This window comes from Glycine soja, chromosome 5, assembly GCF_004193775.1.
Source record: "Glycine soja cultivar W05 chromosome 5, ASM419377v2, whole genome shotgun sequence".
In the NCBI taxonomy this organism is placed as follows: Eukaryota; Viridiplantae; Streptophyta; class Magnoliopsida; order Fabales; family Fabaceae; genus Glycine; species Glycine soja.
This window is the reverse complement of record NC_041006.1, coordinates 40,618,545-40,630,788: the sequence shown is the minus strand read 5'-3', so window position 1 is coordinate 40,630,788 and position 12,244 is coordinate 40,618,545. Positions and strand designations below refer to the sequence as shown.

The window sequence follows — 12,244 nt, the reverse complement described above, 5'->3', positions numbered from 1 at the left end:
ACATTTTCTTATGAGGTGTGAAAATTGTGTAAGAAAAATAATAACGAGGAGAAGTTAAAAACCTCCAAGGCTGGTTATTGAACATCCTTCAATAGTTAAAAAAAGTTTGAACACTTGGAGGTCTGACTAACGACCTTTGAAAGCTCTATCAGTCGAGAAATTTAAGACCACGTGTTGTAATTTCATCAGTGATCGAGTAAGAAGATATTAGAGATTTCACTAAAACAAGACAGGAACTAATACTGAATTTAAAGGAGATTAACTTAAATTTTGAATTTGATGAAAATTAAACCAAAATTTAAATTTTATAGAAACTAATATAAACTTTTAATTTTTTTTAATGACGAAAAACCTTCCTAAATGTATAACACTTGTCACATAACAATCAAGTGGATACTATGCAACAATCATAAAAAATATTCAGTTATTAGCATGTTATTTCTATTATAAAGGAACTTAGCCAAATTAGTTGAGTAAAGTATGTATGTTAGTATAAAATTTTTGAGAAAGAATATTTTTTGGGAAAATTAAAGGAAAAAAACATGTTGCGCAACAAGGATATAATAGAAATTATATTAATCAAGTTATTTTTTTATCTATTAATTAATTTTAATTCAAATATTTATTTTTTCTCCTATTTTTTTCTTCAACCAAACAATTTTACTTTTCATTATCTTTTTTTTTTATTTCACTTTTTTTATTTCTGGCAATTAAACACTAGATGTGTATTTGATTTACCGCTTGAAGATCTCCAATGAATCAAAAAGATATAAATTTTTATGTTTCATAAAATGTGTATGGAATCTAGAGTTAAACAAACACACACTACACTGGGTTAATCGTTATTTCTAGAAAGAACGGAGGGAGGATCTCGCTAGAAAGTAAGAGCTGAGCCACAGTTATTTCTAAGAAAGAATTATACGACAAGGACATATTGCTGCAGTCACTGTGCAATTTAAGAGCTTATATTCATAATAATGATCCCTGAAGAGGTGGGCCCAAAGCTAACCAACAAAGAAAAGAGCCAAATCGTACATACAAAAAATAGTAGAGGAAGCATTTTAACTTTTTAAAATTTCCGTCGTTTTTGAAATAATTGAACTCCATCTCCATTTCACTGCGAATTACAGTAATCCACTTTCTTTTCTATTTGAGAAAAAAAATATACCTGTTCGAATTCGAATACCATATTACTGAAGATGAATAAATATCATCATATCCATATTTTGAAGTCAACTAAAAGAGTCTTGTTCATTTTATCATAAATGTGGAATGAGAGATAAATTGTAGGACGAGTAGTGTTCTTTTTTAAGTGTGTCCGTGTGTGGGCCATTTTTAATTATATTCCATTATGAGAAGTTGGATCAACGTGGAGATGCAATTATCGATTATTCAGTGTCACATGTCTTATCAGAGTTTGGTTGGATGAGAATGCTCAGTTTGACAGCCACAGACAGAACCTTCAGAGTCATGATATTATTTGATAGTACGTAATTTATTAATTAATTAGATAATTATTTATCCATTGCTTGCTTCTGGGTGTCCATCAATTTCATTGTCTATATCGATTACAATTTTGACAAGATGATGGGTTCAAAATGGTTTTCAATTGCTGGTGGAAGTTCTACTTCTTTTCTTTTGAGCTTGTGATTGGCGATTTAAAATGGCACAGGATACAGCAATAATTAAAATTAAAGCAACACATGACATATATGGAATCTCTTTTATGTTTCTGATCTATTATGTTGTCCCCATCCCTTGTGAGTTTTCATTAAGGGCAAATACCTTTTCTTTCCGTCCTTTATGTCTTTTTGTCTTTGGTGGATTTCTTTGTTTCCATTCTTTGGTGGTTAGGCGCGAATCTGCTAGTATGCTAATTGATAGATAAGATATATATCAAGAAATATATATTAATGTGTAAATATTGTAGCATGTAAATTAAAAATTGACACGTATGCATTGTATACACTACAAAAGTTGTGTTAATTTTTTGTTGGTTCAGTACAATCGTACAACAGTTATGTAATATGCAGAAAGGTGCAGAAAGATGCACTCAGCAGATAGTTCATACATGAATGGATGGACTGGAACCATGGAGGCTGAAGATTCGGCTGATAAGAGATACTACCTACCTGTTGCCCTGTCCATTAGAGTTACTACATTGCTAGCTACATAGGCGAGGATTCCTACAATTGAAAAAACAATTGTTCAGTCATAATCTAATGATTTGTATAATTTATTTTTTATCTTATCTGTTTATTAAATTTTTAAATTATAAAACTAAACGTGCAGATTTTGTATCACAAAACGTGTGAATTAACTGATGAGATTATTTCAATTTAACGAGTAATTTCAAGTTTTGATGCCTATAATGATTATATTTAGATTTGTGAGTATCGTGTAGAAAATACCTACAGTCTCTAAAAACATGGTGCGTTTTTTTGAAGTTGAAAAGGCAATGATCAGTAATTAGTCAACTAATTAGTGATATTAAAATAAAAAATGAAAAAATAAAAAATTATATACTCTAAATTATAAAAAATGAAAAAATTACCTATAATCTGCTTAGGAAAACAATGATCAGTAATTAGTCAACTAATTAGTGATATTTTTACTTCTCAACAAAAATCTATCCAAAATTTTGAGAAAATGAATTGGTAAATGATGTACAATGTTGAATGTAGAGAGAAGAATGTGGCATACAATTTCCTTTCTTTTTTTCTTTTTTTTTTATCGATATTAACGTAATTATGTAAACAAAGACTTAGAATTTTCTCTCTTCCCTTCTAATCTCTTCATCTTAGTGAAAATTCAAACTTATAAAACATAATAATTTGTATGATTTTGATGGTGAAATTTTATTTGAAGAATTAAGAGTTATTTGAAAGATTTCAATTATTGAATCAAAATCAAGATTGATGATATTGAGTTGTTTAAAAGAGATAATATTAACTATTTTTGTCACGGTTACATCTACTCAATTTTTTTAAAAAAAATTAAAATTGTTGAAATCCTATTTTCTAATGTCACAAGTCAAAAGATAGATTACATGTCTTGTTTTGATTTCTAGCAAAAATATATTTTAAAGAATCTTGATTACAAATAGATTATGAAAAAATTTGCAATAAAAAAATAATAAGTTTGAAATGATTATGAGAGAATAATTTGTTAAGTTCGTTTAGGGCGTAAAAAATCTGACGGATCCTGTTAGTTTGTTAAAGAAATAAGGCATGTTACCCGTAAATATGCCTATCAATAAAAATGAGGCAAAGAGAGAACATGTTGTGAATTGTGAGAGGAAATTAGCGGTATTAAGATGTGCATCTGTTTTTCTTGCTGTAATTGATACTAGTGTCCTCCAGCTCATATTTTACAGCAACCATCTCAATTTCCCCCCTTATATATCCAATTAGCTTATCATCAAAGGTTCATGTGGAACATGGTATATCGTAATCTATCTAAGTTTGAATGATGGCCCACTTGTTGATGTTAGTCTTGGATGTAAAGAGGATAATCTTCCCACTTAAGCTAGTTTTTGGCAGAGTAATTTTTGTCTCTGTCAATTCCAATATTGCTCGATTTCTTTGACAATTTTTACCGAATTGGTTCAAATCTTACTTGTATGTGTGGAGTCCAGTAAAACTTGGAGAAGCAGCTTGTGCGTGTAGACTCTATCGAAACACAGGCTTACTCAACAGACTGAAATGAGTATATCATACAATAGGTTTGAACGCAGTTTCTTTGAAGGGAATGTGCATTGACTTAATTTGGTCTAAGATCGGCTTTATGATTTCAATATCAAATTATTAACACATATACTTAATCTAAGATGTAAATGGAATCGACCAACATATTGAATCTACAAGCATGTTCAAAATCCTAAACATTGGTCACAACATATTTAAATCTATTTCTGCATGTTGAGACATATGGTTATCTAGAAAAATATTAGTATTGTAGAATACGTTGCATATCCAGCAGAAATTGGGAAGTACTACAATGTATCCTCTAGAAATGAAGGCAAAATAAAAGCAAGAAACCTCTGGACATTAGGATTGGGCCGAGGCCTAAGTCACATGTATGGGCCTTTCCTTCTTAACTAGAGCAACTAACTAATGAATGCATTGCTGGACCTTATTTGATGTACTATATTAGTTTTATTAGCCTTTGTTTTTAGCGAATGTTGGACCATGTTTAATGCATTGATGAGCCTGGTTGAAGCTTGTACCTAGAGACATTGGCCCATCTCCCAAAAGTTATTGCTCAAGTACCATGTTCACCGACCAATTGACGTTGAGCAGCGTGCACAGTGCACAGGTGGCTTATGCTACGGGCAAAGAACCTTAGTTATTTTGAAAAATAAATGTTAGTCGATCAGAATACTTAAAGATATTATATTAGTTAAGAAACTAAGATAAGAACATATTTAATGTGTAAATAATAAGAGAACATAAAAAAAATTATATATAATTTTTTATTTTCTAATAAAAATATTTCTACTAACGAATATCCTAACATTTACCAACAAAAAATCATCTCAAAATCAATTGAGATGATCAAGAAAGTGGATGTGGTTTCTTTAAGAATCTGATGCTAAATTGCCTCGTCCCTGATTTCTCTCACATGCCCATGCATGTTCCCTCACATGTATTACAATTAAATCAGAATCTAGATCCACTATAAGAAGAAATTTTCCATTCCTTCCATGTACCAACATTGTACCCTTCGAACGTTTTACTTTCTCTAAGGATCTTCCACTCCTAATTTTTCTTTCAAAAGGTTGAGTTGAGATCAAACATAGAAATGGGTATGTCACAATTTGTTATGCATGCAATTTCTTCGTTGACTTTGCTTATGTTTTCGTCATTTCATTCACCAATATCTTGAATTACTAAATAATATTTAGCTTATAAACAGCAAAAATTAATTCATATAAATTCCATTTTTCGCAGGCCAGTGACGACGTTGTTGTACCCTTTGTGAGTATTGAGAATCGGATATATATGCATGACATGGCACAATCTAGCAGCATATATAATATAATATAATAAGAACTTTCATTAATTTCTCTGTATTATCATAGGTGCTGTAATATAATAAGAACTTATTAAATTAATTTCTGCTTTATACAATTATAGGTATGCTTCGGTGGTAGCAATAGAGGGCCCAAATAGATTGGATGAAAAGCAGTGGCTTGCTTATTGGATCATTTATTCCTTTTTCACCCTGGTGGAAATTGTTCTCCAACCTTTCTTGGAGTGGTGGGTTTGACATTATTAATTAATTTTAACCAATAAACTATAAACCTTTTTGTCTTTATTTTGAAATAATTAAAGTAATAGACTACGCTAATTATAGTGTATTAAATCCAGTTACATATACTATATTATCTAGTGAAAAATGAATTGAATTTTCAGGATTCCCTTTTGGTGTGATGTGAAACTATATCTGGTGTTATGGCTAATTTTACCGCACTTCAAAGGTGCTGCTTTCTTGTATGAAAGGTTCGTGAGACCACACGTTCGGATGTACATATCGGAGAGAATGAGTTAATTAATTTGGAGAAATTCATATAATTTCCTTAATTTAATCAAATTGAAATGAATTGCTTAGTGGATGTACGGCGTTTAGAGTTTTTGATTTCCGATGCTATTTGTGATTTGTGTTATATGATGGTGAGAACAGCGGGTCGGAATGCATGAGACAGATTGAATTGGAAAGACAGTCAGATAGCTTTTGCATGAAGACTGAGTCGCAGATCTTTGATTTTGTGATCAGCTTCACTTTTTATTTGGTTGATTGAATTTATTTTAATGTTTAATAAAGATTACGTGTGGCTTTTGTTACAATTTTATAAAAGGTCAATTGAAAAATAGTGGTGTAGTAATTGTCTATTTGATTACAATGCTATATATACAATGAAGACATGCATGCACGGCTCACAAGTCACAAGTAACTTCTCATTAAGACTTCTTTACTTTTTAATTGCTGTTACAAACTACTATATCATTCTAATAATTCAACTTTAATTTTCATGTCAATTACATTGATAAAGAAAATATAAACAGAAAGGCATAACAATGTTTACCTTTCCACTAGTATCCAATGAGAGAAAAGTAAAATTAAAACATATGATTCATCTATTGTTATTTTAAATTAAAATACTTTATATGATCAAAGAAATAAAAATATTTTATAAACTTAAATTACATCAAATTAATGTCATGAACTTTCCCATTTTAAAGGAATTAAATCCCTCAAATATATGAGTGACCTCCCTCATATGTCATAATACATTGGTTATCATCGGATTTTTTATTTATTTGACAAAACAGTGTCCCTTCCAATTTAGCAAGACCCAAGTAAACTATAATTCTAATGTCGTAACCATTTTAGCGGTGTCTATCTTCTACCTGCATGTAGTTATGGGTTTAATTCTTTCGTCTGTGTATAAAAAAATATTAATCAGGAAAAATTAGCCTTTTAAATAAATTTTAGTATTTTATTTCATAGAAACCAAAAAATACAATAAATTTTCTTGTTCTAATTAAATAATTATGAGCTTTCCTATTCTATCTCATTTTCTTTCCATTCCACAATAAATGCATGTGTAAATTAATTAAAGAATAAAAGATAAATAAAACTATGATCGATAAGAGAGTAATTAATGTGATTTTGAACTTTACAATAGATAAATAGAAACAAAAATCCTCTAAAAATTCTATATTTCTCCAAATGACGGGGGGAGTATTTATGTCTTAACTAAAATAAATATTATAAGATTTTGAATTTAGGTTTATTTAAAATATGAAAAATATTATAAATAATTAAATAGAAACTGTTTGTTTAATTTAAAATATATTTTATAATTTAAGTGTAAATAATATTGAATAATAATTTTATTTTTATTTATTGAATTTTTATACATATGTATTTTTTTATGTGAGGACATAAACGTCTTTGTACTAAAAATACTATTTTTTTTTATAACTTTTCTACTCAATTAAATAAGCCGAGATAGATTTCATGTTATTTTATTTTACCTTTTTAATCTAAAAATGTTAAAAAATATACTTATTTTTACCTTGTTTGTTTTCTATCACTTTTTTTTAATTCTGGTCGATCCCATTATCACTTATGTTGTATTGGGCCTGTGAGCATTTTCTTCTCCTAAACCCTAAATCATACACCTTAAATCTTGTAAAAATATATATTTTTTTTCAAATTTATTTTCACTATATATATCATCTTAGTCTTAGATCGAATGACATGGATTTTTTATCTTAAGACTGATCTTTCTTTACATTAATTTAAAAGAATTTCTGAACAAAATCATTTTATCAGTAATTTTTTTTAAAAAAACAATAAAACATTATTCATATTTTGTTTTTTATCATTTTCTAAATCGTTTTGTAAAACTCTCGCATAAAAATGAGTTTATTTATATATTCTCCTTTCGACCTTTTTCTTCCGCACCAACAACATACCCTAATAATGAGTTTTCTTTTCTTCTCATGGTCTTGGCATGGTTTTCCTTTCTTGAAGGGAAGGGTCCCAGTACCCGCCAACTCAAATGCTTTTTGATAACTTTTGCAGATCACCATAAAAAAAATTGCCTCCTGCGTATCCCAAGAGCCCTTGGCGCTTTGCACTGACTAATAAAGCTAATAAGATGACTAAGCCATCAAGCAAATACTCTAACACTTGCTCATAATTTATTGTTTTCTTCCTCTTTCTGGTTTCATTGATTGATTGATTGATTTTTGGCACATGATTATAGTCATGATTCTGTATTTCGTATCGCGAAAGGTGAATTTGCCATGCATGCACAGGCTCGAAGCTGATAATTCTGGGTGGGTTTTATTCAGTAAGTTTATATATGAAATAAGAAATTATAGTCACGTATGAGTATAATACTTCAATTCATAACATAATTAAATTAAAAAGATAAACTGATAAGTTTATCCAAAATACTTATTAAAATAAAATTTAAATTTCTGTAAAGGAAGTGAACGTATAACGTGAGAAATTATAAGTTAAATTAATTATATCTTTACTTATCTGTTTATTTCAAGGAATTAAATTCATTGAAATAAATAAATTCAAAAGTTTGCAAAAACAATCATAAATTACTTTCATAAAATACGTAAATGTTATAAGTTCTCTGGCATTTATCTTTTAATTTTTGTGGATAAAAAAATCTGCCAAATACTCATAATATCTACAATTCCAAACTTTACGATCGAAACCGGGACAAATTGGTTTACTTTATCAAAATTGACACTTAACGGTAAGCATGCCGCAGCTGTATCATTTAACCGAATTATGAAGCGTATTTTTGTTGTTCTGTACCCATCATAAATATAAAAATTTTGAAGTGAAATTTGGCACTATATTGAGGGTTTATATATCTTCATGGAAATACACAAAGCAATCATTATCATCAAATTTGTGTCGATGACATGCGCAGAACATAAAGAAACTTGCATAGTGCGCACTGTAATTGTTCTCTTGTTAAATCACCATTGGGAAGTGTAATTAAACAGTGATTTAGCTACTGCCATCGAGTTCTTATCAGCTCTCCTTCACAAAAACTAAGTATGTGTAATTCTTCTCTGTCATTGTTAACAGTTACACCCTGCTTAAAATTATAACTTAAAATTTTTTTTTCCACTCAATATGAGGCTTATGCTAGAAGAAATGTAAAAGAAAAAGCTAAAAGAGCTTCTTTAACCGAAATCTACCCCACTTCTCTACCAGGAAGACCACAGAAAGAAAATAAAGAAAGATATACCAAGACTTTCTAGAGGAGATTCTGTTACCCATTGAGAGCAGTCAAAATGATATTCTTTTCTTAATGGGAATGTTGGCCGTGGGGTAAAACAACTTACAAATGGTAGGGTACGTCAATCAACAATGCTATTTTTGTTGAATCACAATCAGAGAAGCAATGAAGATTATATTTTATTAGTACAAAGTTTGCATACACAGAGTTCAAACTCAATACTTTTTATCAAACTGAAATAACATGTATTTGACCCAAGTGCTCCAATGAAGATTTTTTTTTCAAACATGGTGTTTAAGTTTTCACAAAGGAACGTGTTCAATTCACATGAGCTAAGCCCAAATTAATTATACAAGGTGCTACAACGTACGATATCATTAATAACTTAATTTACACGTACAACTAAAACAAGCTTTATTGGCAGCCTGTGACGGAGAAAAAGGGACCAATAAAACGCCACCCCACCATGTCCCATGGCTTTTTAAAAAGTCCTTAAAATATTCCTTATCAACTAATGGAAAAAGTAGCATGTGAATAATTTTACTAATTAATTAATCCCGGCCCTTTCCTCAATCTATATAACTTGGCATTTCTTATGCTCTTAGTTCAGCAAAATAAAGTCTTCCCAATATTAATTCTACAGGGTAGCCTACCTTGGTACCTTTGAACCCAAAACTTGAGCCTAATGGATCCTACACAAATGAAGAAGATTCAAGCCATGAACAGGTACAAGAAGCGCCAATTTCTGGATAATTTGTATTTCTATTTCTTGAGTGCCCTAACTTGCAGTGTGTTCTGTTGTGTCACTCTCTGCTTTCCCTATCTATGTTCTCTTCTCCGGGTCTTTTTCATGGTGCACATCTCAAGTTTAATACCACTCTTATTGAGCTCAAAGCTCTTATTTATCATAGGCAACCTCATAATTTTCTTCCTTCTAGTAAACTCCAGAATCCTTTCCTCGGATTCCTCTTCAAGTACTTGTGTTGTTTACTATGATGAGTACATTCAGAGCTGTCAAACTATGAAACCTCAGATTCCAAGCCCTGAGGTCAACGAGAGTAAAACATTATTGGAGAAACATGTTGGGGAAAATGAGGACGTGAACAGTGTGGACTTTAAGGGCAAATGGGGGATTGAGAAAGCTACAGAAGAATCCAAAGAGGAGGAGAATCTAGATGGAGGATATAAACAAAGTTTGATTCCTTCTTCTTCTTATGAATTGAACAAAAGGGCTGATGATTTCGTTGCAAGAGTCAATAGGCAAAGGAGGCTTGAACTTAGCCTTCTGCATTATGATAGTTACTAAGGAGCTCTGCAGTGTAGGAAAAATCTTTTGTTCTCAAGTATATTATTTTCATCAGAAATTATTTGAGAAGTTTTATATTTATTGAAATCCCTAATAAACAGTATATTTACAGCTAATTAATTAGTAATTATACAGTAATCAATAATCATCACGAGATAGATATTATTCTTATAGGAATTGGATTATCTGCAGTGAGGAGAAAGATTACAAACAAGAATCTCTACCATTATGATCAAATATTTACGGGTATTCACATATAAATATTCAAGGAAATTTCTTAAAATATAAAATAAACTAATTTTAAAGTGTGGATATTCAGGGGTATAATTACCTTAGTCACCTCCACCTTTTTAATTAATAGACAGAGAAAAAAATAAAAAAATATTATCTAAATTATCATGTTAGAATGTGAGATAAAATGATGGACAAATAAAAAGATTGAATATCGTATAAATAAAAATAAAATGTATACAAACTTAACTTTTAAGATTTTAACTTAAAATTTTAAGTTAAGTTATATGATTTACTTATATCTCATTACCGAAAAATATTTGCGGTATCCAAATTCCTTATCGCTGGGTAGAGTTATGAAATGTGGATCAGAATTTCATTCTATATTCTATTGTTACCAATCGATTTCATTATGGTTGTCAGACATATAAATGAATACGTATACTATGGTTTATCATAGATTTCAGGTTTTTTGATCTGGGCAATCATCCAAAAATACTTCGTTGATAAGCAAACTAAGTACTGGGTACTTCTCACTTGTACGTAAACATCCACACGTGATAATTGTACAAAGCCTGGCAAGCTATATATATATATATATATATATATATATATATATATATATATATATATATATATATATATATATATATATGTCCCAAGTTCTTAAAATATAAACTTTTGTAGCCTTAAAGTAGGTCACCGGAAGGCCGAGGCTTCTTCGCAAAATGTTCGAATCTGGTTACCTTTTCCATAGCGGGGCGCGGCATTTTCTCTACCTTAAACACAAAGGTTATCTTAAACATGAATTAGAACATGGAAAGATACAAAAGCATATTGCTTGATATTGTGATTTTCAGTTTTAACAAAACAGGTATGATTTTATCTTCTTCTTTTTTTTTTTTTTAAAAAAAAGGATAGGCGAGGCATCAAAATTAGATCTAGCATAGCAATTATGTTAGCACCTTAGACCTAACGCTAATTCCAGCGCAACCAAAATTTGACTTGTTTATACTTGTAAGTTATATCTTATGAATAATTGTTTCTAGGTGATTTAATTACACTCTTAGTCTTCCAGTATCATGAATGTGCGATTTTGGTTCTTCAAGTTTAAATGTATTTAGTTATTTTATTAAAAAAATCATTCAGATTCTATTTAGTATTTAAAAATAAAAATTATCTAAATCATATAAATTTCTATTTGATTTATTTTCTCCTATACATTAACAAAATTTTGACGTATAAAAGTAAATTGTGTTATTGATCAAACATCCAAACTTTAAATTATATAACTACTATTCATTTGTTTTATTATAATTAATTAATAAGAATAAGACTAAAGATGATAAAGATTATGAATATTTTATTTTAAATTCTAGAATGATGAAATGCAAGGTAAATTTCTTATTAATTTTAAAATTATATTTCTGCATATTTAAATTTTTATTTACTGTTATACAAATAAGTGACTATAATGATCAACAATTGATAATTTAAATGAAATATAGTCCTTAGAAAATGTTTAAAAATGATTTTACATTTTTTGAAGTGTATATATTTTAAGAGAGCAGAAAAAATTGAAAATAAAGTAATAAATATATGAGTAATGTGTTAAAAAAAGAAGAAAGAAAAAAATCAACAAGTATTTAAGAAAAAATGAAAAACAATAAATATAATGAATGATGTTATTAAAAACTTAGAAATAATATTACAATAACGATAAAAGATGAAATTAAAGATCATTGATTTCATATTTTTTATATTATTATTATTATTATTATTTGTTGAACATGAGTATCTTTTTAAGTAAAAAGGGACTAACTTTTTCTAATAGATCTAGATGTTTTTTCATATATACCAACATGAAATATAACTCTTAATCACAAAGTTACTTGCAAGTATTAAGAGTTATATAATAAGAG

At 29.2% G+C, this 12,244-nt stretch overlaps 1 protein-coding gene across 2 annotated transcripts; it reads left to right on the top strand.

Annotated features, from left to right (window-relative positions):
* The first annotated feature begins 9,405 nt into the window (after positions 1-9,405).
* Positions 9,406-10,207, top strand: LOC114413339. Of its 2 annotated transcripts, XM_028377678.1 has the most exons (2): positions 9,406-9,511; positions 9,653-10,207. In XM_028377678.1, the coding sequence occupies exons 1-2, from the start codon at positions 9,471-9,473 to the stop codon at positions 10,089-10,091; spliced, it is 480 nt and encodes a 159-aa protein (XP_028233479.1). In that variant the 5' UTR covers positions 9,406-9,470; the 3' UTR covers positions 10,092-10,207. The 2 variants fall into 2 exon arrangements, with proteins under 2 accessions (XP_028233479.1, XP_028233478.1); XM_028377677.1 differs by having other exon boundaries at positions 9,406-10,207.
* The last annotated feature ends 2,037 nt before the right edge of the window (positions 10,208-12,244 follow it).

Excerpts from the sequence above, each read along its gene's own strand:
- LOC114413339 (XM_028377677.1), top strand. The coding sequence starts at position 9,471 with ATGGATCCTACACAAATGAAGAAGATTCAAGCCATGAACAGGTACAAG.